At 48.6% G+C, this 15226-nt stretch overlaps 1 protein-coding gene across 2 annotated transcripts in view; it reads right to left on the bottom strand.

The window, feature by feature from the left end:
- Window positions 1–15226, bottom strand: part of PACS1 (phosphofurin acidic cluster sorting protein 1) — a 156200-nt gene that overhangs the window by 7343 nt on the left and 133631 nt on the right. For both annotated transcript variants that reach the window (XM_045486830.1, XM_045486831.1), the window contains exons 8-19: window positions 14043–14102; window positions 12897–13057; window positions 12432–12525; window positions 7916–7996; window positions 6138–6253; window positions 5825–5960; window positions 4475–4579; window positions 3641–3747; window positions 2782–2936; window positions 2536–2646; window positions 1659–1761; window positions 904–946 (exon numbers count right to left, since the gene is read on the bottom strand). In XM_045486830.1, the coding sequence (XP_045342786.1) occupies window positions 904–946; window positions 1659–1761; window positions 2536–2646; window positions 2782–2936; window positions 3641–3747; window positions 4475–4579; window positions 5825–5960; window positions 6138–6253; window positions 7916–7996; window positions 12432–12525; window positions 12897–13057; window positions 14043–14102 (1272 nt within the window). The remainder of the gene's footprint in view (window positions 1–903; window positions 947–1658; window positions 1762–2535; window positions 2647–2781; window positions 2937–3640; window positions 3748–4474; window positions 4580–5824; window positions 5961–6137; window positions 6254–7915; window positions 7997–12431; window positions 12526–12896; window positions 13058–14042; window positions 14103–15226) is intronic.

Genomic DNA, 15226 nt, shown 5'->3' with positions numbered 1-15226 from the left:
ATGTCCCCCTACCCAAAGCTAGGAGAGTATAGGAAAAGATACAAGCTGACTTGGAAGTGAAATTCAATTGTCTCATACATGGAAATCTGAATTTTCAGCCATGCTTTTGTGGAGTGCTTTGTCCCCACAGGGTGTTAGCTCTGTCACCTCTGGGGTCCTTTTCTTGGTTGGTCTCTGCCTTATGGCCGAGCTACTGCCAAATGAAACAAAGGCCAGTGCCACCAGACATCAGGGATATTTGAGACATTTCCCTTTTATTTTCAAAATCAATGAACACATCTAGAGATTCTCCTTTGACTAAATAGGAAGGGAAAGGAGGGATCCTTCTTTTCAGTGGTACATTTGACCCTGAAGACAGAAATACCTACTTCTTGGACTTCTCTTCAGAATATCATCTATCATTATTTCATTTCTGAGGCAGCCTTCTTTTCCCTGGAGACTGCAGAACCTATGCTCTGGATGTCCCTCCCTAGGCCAAGGCACCAGGTTCTGGGCTTGGTGTAATAAATATGAGGATACTAGTGATGATCTGGGGTAGCCCATGATTCAGGAAAAGAGGAAACTGAAAGGAACAGCTCAGTACATGTTCCAGCCCAGGGTTTCTCCACTTAGGCATTATTGACGTTGGGGCCAGATTAATCTGTTTGGCGGGGCTGGGGAGCTGTCTGGTGCACTGTAGGAAGTTTAGCGGCATCCCTGGTCTCTACCCACTGGATGCCACTAGCACCCCAACTTCCAGCTGTGACAGCCAAAAATATCTCCGGGCATGGCCAGATGTCCCCTCGGGGCAGAATCACCTCTGGATGAGAACTACTGTCTAGATGAATCTTTTATTTGTGTATGTGTATGTGGGGAGGCCAGGAGAATGGATGGGGTACAGAGGAGTGGGGAGTCAGTACTCACGCCAATGAAGGGGATAAACTTCTGATAGGAGTCTTCATCAGGGCTGTTGGGAGAGAAAGAAAAGCTTTATAGTTAGTGGGTGATACTGCATGGAGAGCTGGGGATACAAGCTTTTGATATTTAAAAAAAATTTTTTTTTCAACGTTTATTCATTTTTGAGAGACAGAGAGAAACAGAATACAAGCCGGGGAGGGGAAGAGAGAGAGAGAGAGAGAGAGAGAGAGAGAGAGAGAGAGAAAGAGAATCTGAAGCAGGCTCCAGGCTCCGAGCTCTCAGCACAGAGCCTGATGTGGGGCTCGAACCCACGAACCGTGAAATCCTGACCTGAACCGAAGTCAGATGCTTAACTGACTGAGCCACCCAGGTGCCCCAGCTTTTGATATTTTATTGTGGCTTCAAGGGAGTCCAGACACTACATGACACTTTCCATCATGTCTCAGGATGGCAGAGGAGCACAGATAGAGGCAAAAGATCTGATTCTGCATACTTCACCACCTGCTCCCACGTGCGGATTTCAGCCCTTAGGATGGGCTTCTCTTATGCTAAGGGGGCATCTATTTGGGTGGGGAGGCCCAGGACAAGGATGGCGGGGCCTGGATGGAAGGCGGTAAAAACATTGCCTCTCATATTCTCTTGAGTTGCTACAAAGAGAAACAGGTGGGGAGAAGGAAAATACAGAAAAGCAAAGAAAACTCAAGATTTAGCTAGCCCACCCACCCTAGCAGTTTCAAGAAATCCCCTGAAGTGAAACTTACAACTTATGCCTGCAGGTCAGCATGGCTTCAGCTACGGGGAGCTGGTGTGTGACACCTGCCCCACTGACATACTGCATGACCCGCCCGACCACGTCCAGTTGCTCTGCAGAAAAGACAAGAGATAACTGCCGGTTTATTTCAGCAGGCAAACCTGAAAACCTTCTGAGAGATCCCCTTGTTGAGACCCATCAGAAGACCCTCGGAGTTGAGGGAGAGAAAGGGTTCTAAAGATCCTCTGGTTTTGAATACAAGGAACGAAGAACCAAAGCGCTGTTCTCTCCCTTCCGATCTCTGTTTGCAGTTCCTCAAAGCTCCGCTCTCCTCCAGGCTAATCGTGCTCACGCTTCTATTTTGTTCATACCAATCTCGTAACCTAGAGGGACTCCTCCACTCTACCAATCTGTGCCTATCACTTCCTTCAAGGTCTGGCGACACATTTGCTACTCCTCAGCCTTGCAGAACTCAAGCTCACTCTAAGCGCTGCCACTTTTACTCTGTATTTCAGAGAAAAGACGTGGTCAGCACAGTGTTATTAGCTTATAAACAGATTGCTTAGTAACTCTTCTCTGTTTCTTATGCTTGATTTCTACAACTAGAAATGTCCTCCTCATCACCTCCTCGTGGCCCTCCTTATTTCTAGATGCATAGGAGCACAGCAAACAGCAGAGCTTAAAAATGTCCAGAGTGAAGCGGGACTGCACATAATGGGCCTCCTCCTACTAAATACTTACCGCGAAAATAAACATGCAAACGGATTGGGAGTGGTAGAACCATAGGGAGGAAAAAAAGTAAGCTCTCTTGGCCCCTCCTTTGGCCAAGACTGGCCCTCCATGAACCAGGTGGCATTTTGCCTCAATCCCTCACAAACGGCCATTACCTGACACTGGGGGCTCCGAGCGACTGAAGAGGTCTCTCCAGCCAGAATCAAGGAAGTTACTGCTGTATCTACTGTCGACTGAGCCCAAGTATTTGGCCACAGGGTGAGAACCTAGGAGATGGAAACCAGAGAAGGTAAAGTGGTTAAGGGACAAAATACGGCCTGGCCTTTGAGCTCCCTAACTGTCCCTTCTTAGGGCCCAGTCCCAACATGCTGCTTCAGGAGTGAAATCTACTCCATTTTTACCGAGGGGAATGATGAGAAAGCGCATGTAGCCAAGCCAGTCGGAGGTCTTGCTGGCCAGCGACTTGACAAAGAACCGGAGGATGGAGCTCAGGTAACTCTGGCCTCCCACTGCTGCCACCTTCACCGGCCTCGGCATGGAGGAGTTGCAGTTGCAGCTGGGGAGCAAGGGAAGAGTCACGACCACATTTAGGGGGTTCACCAGCATCCTACTCGGACAAAGGCCCCAAGCTTTGACTTCACTTGATTCCACAACCCACAGAGGGAAAATAAGCCAATAAACAAAATAATACACAGAGAGGAAATGAACTACAGTGCTTTTGCAATAAGGAGAGAAACCTAGGATCAGAGAGGCAGGTGACTGTCTAGAAGGAAGAAAGAAGTAGCTTAGGCTAATGGGAGACAGTCTGGCAGTGCTGCCAGGGGTCAGCGGTGGGAGTGAGCCCAGATGCCTGGAGGACCTGCGGTTCTCATTCCCATTGGCGGGGACTCTGGGCCCCTCTGGGGAGGTCCTGACTCTGGATGCCAAGTATCGTGGCACAGTTAGAGGGATGAGAGTAAAAGGCCTTTGTAAAACCCTGGTTTTCTCCCTGGTCTTCTTCGTCCTGGGTTTAAGGAGAAGATGTGGCAGGTCAAGAGTACAAGTTGGGAGGCAGGGAGAGCAGGAGAATGACATTTTCACACCCTGACCTCTGGGGCCAGCAGGGACAACAGAGCACCGTGGCCCGCCACTGTAAACCACACGGCGACTGAGGAGTTTTGGGCTGGTGAGGCAGGGCACTCCTGTCACTGCTTAGAAGTCAGGGTGGGAGGATGAAGTCAGAGGGAGCCCCAAAGGGCAGGAGACAAGCAGAGCCCTTACTAGCGCTGAATACGGGTGAGCAAGGCAGACAGCACGGCCTGGACCTCCACGGTGGAGCAGGTACACACGACAGGCTTCCGTTGGTCCTGGAGCAGCTCTGCCACGTACTGGGGGGCAGGGAGGGAAAGGGCAGGGACACAGGTGAGTCCACGCAGCAAGAACGCAGCTCCCCCACAGGCACCAAAGAGCAGGCTAGGCCCAGCTTGAGTGGCAGGGCCCGTCCTCTGTCCTTGAGATCAAAGCCGGGCAAAGGTCAGGTCTCTGGCTGCCAGTGAAGAGAAGGTGGGGCTAGACCCCATATAGACATGCTAACCAGGAAATGTGGGAAGGTTAAGGAATCTTTAGATTCTCATGTTGCCTCTGTAGCGTATGTTCCGGGTGTCGGGGCCGCTAGGAAAGAGGGATTCTGGCGCCAGGATCTACCCGGGGGCAGGGGGCAGCGGTGACTGGGGGCCAGAGGGTATTGCTCTGCCTCTTCTGAATTGCCTTCCTGGGAACTAGGGCAACCTCTGGCATTTTATAGCACTTTGTACCTTTCAAGATACCTGTATTCTGTTATGCTGACAGAAAAACCACACACGACCACCCTGGAAGGAAGGCAGGACCAGTAATACTATCACTTTTCTACAGATGAGGAAGCTGAGGTACAAAAAGTTAGTGACGTGAGGTCCCACGGGCCGGAAAATGACAGAACTGGGACAGGAGCCTAGAACTACGGGCTGAGTTCAGGGAAGAGGGGCCTGAGACATGGGGATCATTTTCCTGTTTCTCCACGTCCTGCCTCTTGCTCCCCAGAACCTCTCCTCCCCAGCCCTGCCATCTTTAGTGCTTTACCTGGCCCTGCCAGTCCGCAGTGTTGACAAGGATGACATTTTCTGGGAGAGCTGCATCTGATACCAGGATCTGATTCAGTTGGTCATATACAACCTTTCTTGGAATCTGCAGGGACAAATGTGCCTGTCAGGTAGTCCCCAGGGAGCGTGAGGGGACAGCAGGGTGCACTAGGGTAGAGAATCTCTGGGGCAGGGGTATTCAGGGAGAATACAGGGAGACACTGGGAATTTCTGGAGGAGACCCAGTATCCCACTGGCCAGAGCAAAATGGAAAGGACAAGGATAAAGAGTAAGCAGAGAGTCCTCAGAGAACACACTCAGACACCAGGAACAAAGCCCCAGCAGTAGTCCTGACCGAGGAGGGGGAGGGCAGACTAAGCTAGAAACACGATCAGCATGCCCTGAGGGTAATGATGCAGCCGAAGTACCAGGAGAGGAGGAGGGCGGTAACAGTTACCAGGTGCTCACAGAAACGAAATTGAGGGCAATGGGGAGAGAACCAAGGAGAGCGGCAGTGGGTACTGTGTGGGGAGCCCCACTGTCACAGGGAACAAAAGGTACTTCAGGAACAGTGATTAGCAAGGAGGACGACACCTGACACCTCGCCCCAGGCACAGGCTATTCTGGTCTCCAGTTCATTTTCAGCTATGCAATAGCGGCAAACTCAGGAAGCCACGTTGACACAAACTTTTCTCTTGGTGCTATTTATCAGGTAAGCGAACAGGCTTACTGTTAGCTCTGGAGGAAGTGTAGTTGTGTGAGGTGCCAGTTTAGAAAGGTTCCTTCCCCAAGCCCCGATACCACTGGCCTTCAGAAAGAGAAAATAATTCCTGAGGTCTGGTTTCTTCTGCTTCTATTCCAGCCTACTCTTGGGTCTTTTAATCAAAATATTTTAATATTGTTGATTTGCCAGCTTGAAATCACATTAACTGGCCCATAGTAGTACGAAGGGTATCTGAGTCCAGGTGGGTGATGTCCAATGAGATATTGACGGTTGCTGTCCTCTAGAATAACTGATTCACCACACAATCTCTAGACTGAGGTCTGATGGAGGCAGAACAAATCAGGTGTGGAACTGCCACTTGGGGGTGATGGCAGGCTGTGACAATGCTGGCATTTCCTGCTCCCTCCTCCGCTCCCTGCAGATCAGCACCGAAGCCAATTCCGCACTAGTAGTAAGTAACACATATGTTAGACTTCTCTGATTTAGATCTGTCTTCAAGACTTTTATTCAGAACATTCCACAGTATTCCCTCTTTTCTCTCTACCTAACTGCCCAAGGAAGATGACAGAACAGAAGCCAAGGTCTAGGGATGCTCAGAGGGCCCTGGCCTTGAGAGGGAGGGGGTACCTGCGTGCTGTGGCCCAAGTCGGGGGACCTCTCACTGTCGGAGCTGTTGGTTCTCTCACTCAGGGGCTTGGAGAGCTGCCGCTCCTTCAGGGGTGTGCTCCGCTTCTGCCGGGGCGTGTGTACCCCATCCACTTTGCTGCCAGAGATGTGGAAAGGAGATAGTTAAATAGCCCCCGTGACCCCAAAGCCATTATCAGCCACTCTTCCCCCGCCCATGAGCCTATGCTAACTATGGTCACAAGCCTCACACCATCTGCTTGGTTTCCTTAATTCTACCCTCCCTGTTTTAGGATTTTCTTCCAATCTCGAGTACCTGGGAGAAGCAGAACCTTGGAGATCTGTTTTGCTGGACTTCATGGGAGTTTTGACCTTCTCTGGCACAACCAGACTTGTGCTCATATCTCCAAACATGTCCTGGTCAGTAATTTCCTGCCAGGGAGGAAAGGAAACAGTGAGGGTTACTTCCCCCTCAGTGACCACCCAGGAGCCTGGAGAGTCTCACAACGAGGGTCAGTCTCTCGCTCTCTTTTCCTAGAAGCACATGGTTCTGCACCTATCTCTCCAATGAGGAAGTTTACTGTTTAATTTAATGCAGTGTACCCACTCTGCTGGGTACTGTCTCTTGCTACTCGATCTGTCCTCTGCATTTATGAACTATTATTTGTCAACACACAAACCTGGGCTGATGATCTGGCTTCTTTAGGTGGGGAGGAGAATTTTAATCGTGACATGACATGATTAGAATTTCTTTTTCTTTCCTTCCTTCCCTTCCTCCTTTCCTCCCTCCCTCTCCCCCTCCCCTCTCTGTTTCTTGGAATTTCATTTTGAAATGACCACTGCAGTACAGACCACAGTCGGGCAAGAGTGGAAGCTGGCTTTTCAGATTATTGGTGAACTATAAAGTGCAAGTGTATAGTAAGCTTTAAATTAACCTTGCATCAAGTCTAATGTTTGGTTATTCACCGGATCTTTGATGTAGCATTATTTACTATAGGAAACAGAAGCCGAAGATAATTCTTCCCTGGACTCCATCAACTACCAGGTCTCACTGTGAGGCTAATGCATAGTACACCCCCCAGTGATACCTGGTAAAGTTCTCTGCTCCCTTCCACCCGCTGTGTCCAGCCTCCGGTCCCACTGGAAGAACTTCAGTCTATTCTGAGAGGCCCAGCTCAGATGTCCCCCTCCAGTCAGAATCACTTGTCCTTCCCTGAGCCTCCACAGAACCTCAGGTGTGCATAGCTTGGCTCTCCTCCTGGAGGGTGGTGTCTTGATGGCAGAGGCCTTGGTGTTCTCACCTTCGCATCTTTAGTGCTTAGCACGTGTAGTTACCCAGTAAGTATGTGTGGAGCCAGTGTATAAATTGGGCACTCCAAGCGATACATTCCATTTCTCTAGGGCTTGGCTCGCCCTCCTGGGCAGCTCCAGTCTCTTAGGGGAAGGACTTGACCAATAATCACTTGGAGATTTAACGTGTAGGCTGCCTGCTCACACTAAAAGCAACTCTGGAGGAAGGGATGGTTTTTCAGGGGAAGATACTGGTTGTCATCTCGCAGAAGTAAATAAGGATGACAGATAGTGAGAAATTATCCAAATTAGCATTTAATCAGATCTAATAAAAGAGCAGAATGGGGACATTTCTGGTTTGCTAATTTGGGGAATGACCTGGTCTCCAGGGTAGGTTATATTCCATGGGTTAAGGATTCCAGGAGAAAGAGAACACAGAACATTCACAAGTCCACAGATATAGGCAAAATTCCCAGGGAGGTCTTGAAGGTCTTTTGGCTTTATTTCTAAAGGCACAAAAACTGGGGCGCCTGGGTGGCGCAGTCGGTTAAGCGTCCGACTTCAGCCAGGTCACGATCTCGCGGTCCGTGAGTTCGAGCCCCGCGTCGGGCTCTGGGCTGATGGCTCAGAGCCTGGAGCCTGTTTCCGATTCTGTGTCTCCCTCTCTCTCTGCCCCTCCCCCGTTCATGCTCTGTCTCTCTCTGTCCCCAAAAAAATAAATAAACGTTGAAAAAAAAAAATTAAAAAAAAAAAATAAATAAAGGCACAAAAACTAAGTTACACAGGAGACTGAGCTGCACATACCAGAGTGTCTGTTTCAGTCAAGCTGTCATCTTGATTTTTAATCCAAGCAGATTTGACTTTTTCTAGAGCAGCCAATTCCATCTGCAAAAATTAGAATAATTAGTCATCACCATCCAAATAACTACCATTCTAACTGGTTCTCTTGGTCCCTCAGAAGCTTAAAATGCTTCCACTTAATTTGAAGATCTCATCAAAATCTTTGGAATTTCCATCTTCTAAGAAGTGTGTTTGGTGAAAACTAAGTGTCAGAAGGATCAGCTATTCTGTCATCATTAAATCAGTAGCACAGTGCCAACTCAGAGCCCAGCAACTCTCATCTCTCGGACTCTCACAAGATGTCACAGGGAAGAGAAGATCAGCGTTTAGATGACTTTGTATGGGCCCCGCAAGGCCTCTAACTCTGGGGACAGTAAATGCCCTCGGAGGACATCCGGGGCCTCTTCTGCTTCTCAGAAGTTGCTGGGAAGGAAAATCTTACAGTTCAGGTCTTTGACTTTGAGACTAAAGACATCCATGGTAGCCAAATTTATTTTGCTTGGTAGAAACATCTACAGACCCCTCAAGATAAATGAATATACTAAGCAAAACACACCCAATGCTACGCCATTTAGGTGTGAATTAATTCTCCCTCTGTCCCCAACTCTTATTAGTGTTTTTCATAAACATTAAAAATTTACTTTGTAAATAACTGACACATAGAACTATATTTTTCGTATTTGCTAACATTGTTTCTGGCTGTGCAGATGTCTACGTAAAAGTCACAAGAGTTTGAGCGTTGTTGTGGGTCTTAGATGTAGGGAAGGTACTGGCCTTAGTGAATGTTTTTGGAAACCAGAGAGTTAGGAAAGATCAAAGATATCCTACCTTCTCCCAATCACTCAAATTCCTTCCTCTGAGTAAATTCAATAGTACTGAGAAACACTGGGCTTATAAATTCAAGGGGGTACTTGGAAAACTAATGAACAACTATAGCAAATGTAGGCCCTGTGTCATATTCTATCTACACCAAATGGTTTCTCTACCTCAGCCCTGCTGACATTTTGGCCAGATCCTTCTTCGTTGTGGGGGATGTGTCCTGTGCATAGCAGGATGTTAAACAGCATCCCTGGCCTCTACCCACTAAGTGCCAGTAGCAGCACCCCCAACCCCTCAAGCTGTGACAATCAAAACTGTCTCTGGTCGTTGCCAGCGCCAAATGTTCCTTGAGAAGGAGGCAAAAACCACCCCTGGTTGGGAGGCACTGCTCTAAACCATCTGCAAGACTAACCAACATACTTTAACTAGACCTTGTGACCCCAAATCTTGAGATGGTGTGGCTCAGAACCAAACATAATAGTTTGCCTCAGATTGCAAGCTAGTTCATTACATTGTCTATATGAAGAACCAATATTAACAGAGTCCAGAATCATGGGAAAGTCCTGGTTAGATTTAAGACTAAAGATGATTTCACTCAGTTTTGGATTTCAGTATCACAAATGAATTAAACACATTTAAAGAGAATGAACTGGGGCAATAACACCATTCTGCTGAAGGGTTTTAAAGTAGCATGTCAAGCCCTGGGACAAGTACAGAATTGTTTCCATGGTGAAGCTGCAACAACCTCCACTTGGCCTGGGGTTAAAGGGAACCTGCTGGCTATTCACGGACTCTTCTAGATGTTCCAAGCAGTCCCACTAGGAGCAAACTCCCAATTCTCCAAATTTCTGTTTTTGCTCCTATAAATATGAAGGGCTTTTCTCACCCCAGAACCCGGAACACAGCCGTGCAGCAGCTGTGTCTAATTGGGTAGCACTGGAGGCAGATGCTACCAGTCCAAAGTACTGTGCCCATGGGGCAATGCTGGTGCTACAGGGAGGGTACATGCTCCTGTGAGAGGGGCAGAGTGGGGTAGTATTTAGGCTCTCATTTGTATGAAGTACTAGTCTCTAACACCGTTATTTACAGTGCAATGGAAATAGCAACTTTTAGCAGCAGGAAGTCTCGGCTGAAAGGCTGTATCTCTCCACCTCCCTGACTGAAGCACTGTCAGGGTCTATTGTTATTAGCCTGGAAAACCAAATTCTGCTGCTACTGTGTACTCAAGTCCTGGGAAAGCTAACAACTGTAATAATTTGTATCAGCAGAAATTCCTTCTGGTTTTAGTGATACACTGAATCCTCTGAAACTGGGGAACAAAAAAGAATATTAAGAAAAACAAATAACAATGCTAGGAAATCAGAAAGAGAGGATAAAAGTTGGGCAGCACGTGCATACCTGCCTATATATGCGTAATCTCAGTATTTTTTTTCCTACTATATTTGGAGCTTCCCTGTGAAAGCATGGCCTTGCTATGTATTTCCCCAAGTGCCTTTCATACTAAAGGATCCCAGAGTTCTACATCCACATCAAGACATATGGAGCTCTTCAAAACAGAAATATCACAGAGAATCAGCAAAGCAAGTTTGAAATCTGGCCAACAGAGCCAGAGTTTGAAGGACTCACTAAAAAGACATCGACATTCTAACAATTTCAGGAGACCAGAACCGAAATGGTTCTGAGACTATAATAAGAACAGCAACAGCAGCCTCCGTTTACTGCTTTCACTGCGTATTTCCCACGTGGTAAGCCAATACATCTATCCAGCGAGCACATGCCAGAGGATTTACCTGCATTCTCTCATGGTATCTTCACACTGCCCCACAAGGCATGTGCCTTTTGCAGGTACTCTGTAGACGAGGAAACCAAGGCCTGGCAACTGCCCCAGATCACACAGTCAGTGGAATGATGGAGTCAAGATTCAAACTCAGAGGTCTGACTCCAGAACACATGCTGTCAACTCCAGTCCCCCCCTGCCCAGAGAAAAGTTCTGCTTAGATAAGGGCCCTTAGGCCATCATATCGTAAAGACTGATACTCAGTTGACTTTTGAGCTAACTGGGCTGCTATGCTAACTCTAAGGCACCTGAGGCTCAGAGGATCAGTGGTTCTTCTCTCTAAACTGTGTTAGCCATACAACTGGGACTGAAGTAGAACTTACAGACAAGTTCTATCAACCAAGAAACACCTTCATTAGTATAAAATAATGTATTGATGTGATAACAACAATCCCTACCATTTATTGAGAATTCATTATATGTTAGGTGTTATGCTTAGTGTTTTGGGGGCATTATCTCAGTTAATAATTGCATTTTGTTACAGTATTCCTTGTTCCGCATTCCTAGGACACTATGAAACAGTTCTCCTTTGGCCAGGTGCCGGTTTTCTCTCTAGAAGGGTCATCCCTTGTATTTTTATTTGAGATGGAATCTGGCTGTAGTGGCCAATGATCTGTCCATGTGGACACTGACCGTTCAGGAGGGCCGTTTAGAAAGCCCATGAGAGAGAGCAGCTACAAGCCACAGAAATAGTAAGGTGAGGCCTCCTCAGCTCCAGATCAGAGTGCAAGGTCTTCAAATGGCATGCCAGAGGCTTCTCTGTGGAGGGATTCTCCTTGTGGGCTGCAGTTTTCCACCCCACATTTCTTCAGTAATGCCACCTGCTGCCACTGTTCTAGGGCCAGACAGTGCCGGCTGTGCCTTCACTGGGAAGAGGGATGAGGTGGGAGACAGCCCCACCTGGTGGCAGCAAGCAGTAAGGCAGCCCAAGAGCTGACCCATGAGCTGCCACAGGGTCTGCAGACACCTGGGACGGATGGCAGCCCTTCCACAGACACAGTACTTTTCAGGGGATGGAGTACCTCACATATCATTTCTTCACAATTAATACCTATTCACAAGGTGAGTTTTGTATGCCCTCTGTTGAAGTGGAGCGAACAGAACTTAAAGGACTAGTTTCTTAGATCTAAAGAAAAGACACTGGGCTTGCAACAGCACACCGTAAACGACACTAAAATCATGCACAACATCTTCCCTTTAGCTGTAAATGAGAACAGCTTCATAGGGCCTGAGGTAGATACAGCATCAACCCAGGCTCCAACCCCTGATCCACTGCTAGGGGAGCCTTCCCAAGTAGGAACAGAGCATGGTCCAGGGTGATGCTGGCCTCCCGTGGTGCTACAGCAGACAGAAACTTTTTCCTTTCAGTCATCAGGCAAAATGGAAATCTACCTGCTAAATTCCTAATTCTTTGAGGGCACTGCCCCCCTCTAGGAATAAAGCCTATGTAAGTGGGCTTCCTGCCTCTTTACGTTCTTTACCTAGGCTGGAAAGCAGAACTGCTTAACATTGGCAGGATGCCACACTCCCAGCTACCATGTTACAGATGTCGAGAGAGAAATCTGAGGCGCTGTGTGTTCCGGGAAGGAAGGCTCCAAGTCGTGGTAGGAACTGACCAAAAAAGAACACCCAAACAGCCACAGCAATGCCCACAAAGAACCAAGCTCCCAGCTAGGACTCTGATGAGGACACCCAAGGTCGACACAAGATAAGACTGCTCTTCTAAGGTCACAAAACGAGCCAAGAGCAGAGTGCTCAGAGTGTTAAGCCCCAACACTCCCCTGGTCCCTCTCCCCAACCCCCATATCCGTCGGTCTTGCTCACAGGGCTGGTGGTGTCTTTGCTGAGGCTACCCTTGCTGTTGAGGCTGCCAATCTCCGTCTGTGAGCTGGACTGCGACATCCCCTCAAAGAAGGGCCTGCGGCAAAGAAGCACAGCCAGGGTCAGTGGCCACCGGGGCCCAGAGCAGCAGCCTGTGGAAGGTTGGGTAGCGATGCGGTGTTCAAGAAAGATCAACAACCTGGGCTTGAAGGATGCCCGCTGAGGAAGGACACAGCAGAGTGGACAAGGAGGGCCTGGACCAAAGGACTTCAGGAAAGTCCTATCAGGACTTTTGCCAGCTAGAGGCAAAAACAGTGATCCTTATCCAGACAGCTGGAGGTTCAACAGGGTGAGGAGCCAAACTCCCTGGTAATGGAGGGGAAGTGAGGGAGGGGGCCTAGGAGACTGTGCTGGCTTAGGAAGGAGATATGCAGGGAGACAATTCGATAGAAGAGGTTTGGGCCTCACTTGAGCTTGGGCTTTGGAGTGCTAAGGATGCTCTCCGTCTCTTCCATTTCAGGGCCACTGTCGCTGGGATTGTACATCTCCAGACTATCATACAGTTCATCCAAGTCCTCTTCCACCTCTCGTATCTGCTCTCGGGATACGTGTTCCAGCCCGAAGCCTACCTGTGGGGGACAAAAAGCTTTGAGTTTGGGGTTACCTCTATTAACAACTATGGTAGATGCATAACTCTTTCCTCCTGGACAGGTACCAACTGGCCTCCTTAACTAGTCGTCCTTAAGGGGCAATGCCATAGCTTCGCATGCATCGGGGTAATCTTAGTGTCCTTTCTGTGATCTAATCCTGAGAGCAGGGATGTGGTGAGGCCACCTTTCCCTTTCAGTGCCTCCCTACCACTCCACGCTATGGGCCTGGCATGAGAAGAAAAGTACGAGTGCTAATGTACTTCTGCCAAAGCATGGGCGCAAGAAAACCCAGAGGACTGTGACTCTGTGCAGGCCGGTTCTATTTTCCAGGAGCCCACAGAAGGACAAAGACACCTCTAGACAATTTTCTTCCCCATCTCTTTCCAGTCTATTCAGAAGAGAAGCCTGTGAAAACTGGCACCAGGCCGGTCAGAGCCCAGGGAGGACACGGCATCTCTAGTTTTTATTTTAAGTTTATTTATTTATTTTGAGAGAGAGAGTGCAAGCGTAAGTGGGGGAGGGGCAGATAGAGAATCCTGAGCAGGCTCCTACACTGACAGTGCAGAGCCCAACGTGGGGCTCAATCCCACAAACTAGAGCTGACCACTGAGGATGCCCCTACCTCACAGGCTGTTGCCCACAATGTTCCCCGTCCAATAGGAGGGAAAATTCAACAACAACAACTAGATTTGTTACTGGCACCCCATAGCAGAGGCGTGGTATTAAACAACAGTTGAGTATAACCATGCTATCCTTGCTTGCAGGTACCGTGAAACTTTGGGTGCTACATGGAAAGCTTTCCTTTCTCTTTTCAAGTAGCTTAAAGCCCTTCTTTAGCTATGTTCTCACTTGGGGGTCCTGCAATCCTGACTCCTAGTGGCAGGAAAGAGCACACCCCAGGAATGACGGTGAAACTCAGGGGATTCTTCTACTCACCATCAACCTCGGGAGTAAGGGGTCGTACCTCATCTGAAACTTTAAACCGCTTCAGGAGGGCCACAAACTTCTGTTTGATGTTAGGTTGCTGTAGGGACAAATTGCACAATAATTCTCAAACAATACCCATTTGTGGACTGATCAAGTGAAGTCAACAGAGTGATCCAGAGCCCGCTTTTGTAAAGAGCTGTGGGAGGACACGAAGACGGGAAGACAGTTTCTCCCCTCTGGCACATAAATCCCACCAGGGAAGTAGGCATGAGCATTTAATGCTGGGGCAGTTCCCAGGGCTGTGGGCATAGATGGAAGGAGGGCTCATCTCTCCCTAGGGCCCTCCACCACCCACACATCTCCAGCTCATCCATTTCTCCAGTCCTTCAGATCCATGGTGCTGCTTGGTGATTTCCACCTGCATATACAGGCACCTCAAACCCAGCATTTCCAAGAATTCATCACTTTCTCCCTGTGTTCCTATCCAGGGTACCATTATCCCCCACTGACTGTAGGAGTCTGAACCTCGAGTCTCTCCCCTCCCCTTTCTCCTCACAGCCGAGTGTTCACTAACTCCTATGCTCTTTTTCATCTGTAATACCACTGCTTTCCTCCAGGCCTTTTTGTCCCCACAACTCTGTGGGATCACCGCAATGGCCTTTGACCGACACTTCCCCAACCCTCACGCTCCCGGCCAGTTTCCAGTCTTGTTCTCTCCAGAGTCCATAGTGATTATCACAAATGCAAATCTAATGTTACTCTCCCCAAATTAGAGGTCTTCACGGGTCCCCAGTGCCCAGGGAACGAGCTGCAGCATCGGGCCCATGTGTGTCTGAAGGCTGCTCTGCCGGTCTCTAGCCTCACATCACCAACCAACACCCCACACCAGCATTCAAGTGGAAACTGCTTATAGTTCTGTAAGGAATGGCATGCTGCTGTACCCCTCTGGGCCTTTACACACGGTACCTTCTGCCCTGACTAAACATTCTCCTCCAATCCACCTGGCGAATCTCTGTTTATCCTTAGAAACCCATCTCTCTGCATCCGGTCTGTGAAGCTCTCTTGGCACTTCTGCGCAGAGTCGGTCACTTTCCCCTTAGTGCCATCGCTGTCCCTTACACCAAACTCTATCTTCTAGCCCCTACTCTACTATGTCGCAGCCACTTGTTTAGATGTCGTTTGTGTCTAGACACTGTGACCTCCTTGATGGTATGGACGAGC

The sequence above is a fragment of the Leopardus geoffroyi genome, chromosome D1 (assembly GCF_018350155.1).
Source record: "Leopardus geoffroyi isolate Oge1 chromosome D1, O.geoffroyi_Oge1_pat1.0, whole genome shotgun sequence".
NCBI lineage: Eukaryota > Metazoa > Chordata > Mammalia > Carnivora > Felidae > Leopardus > Leopardus geoffroyi.
This window is presented reverse-complemented; position numbering and strand designations above follow the sequence as displayed.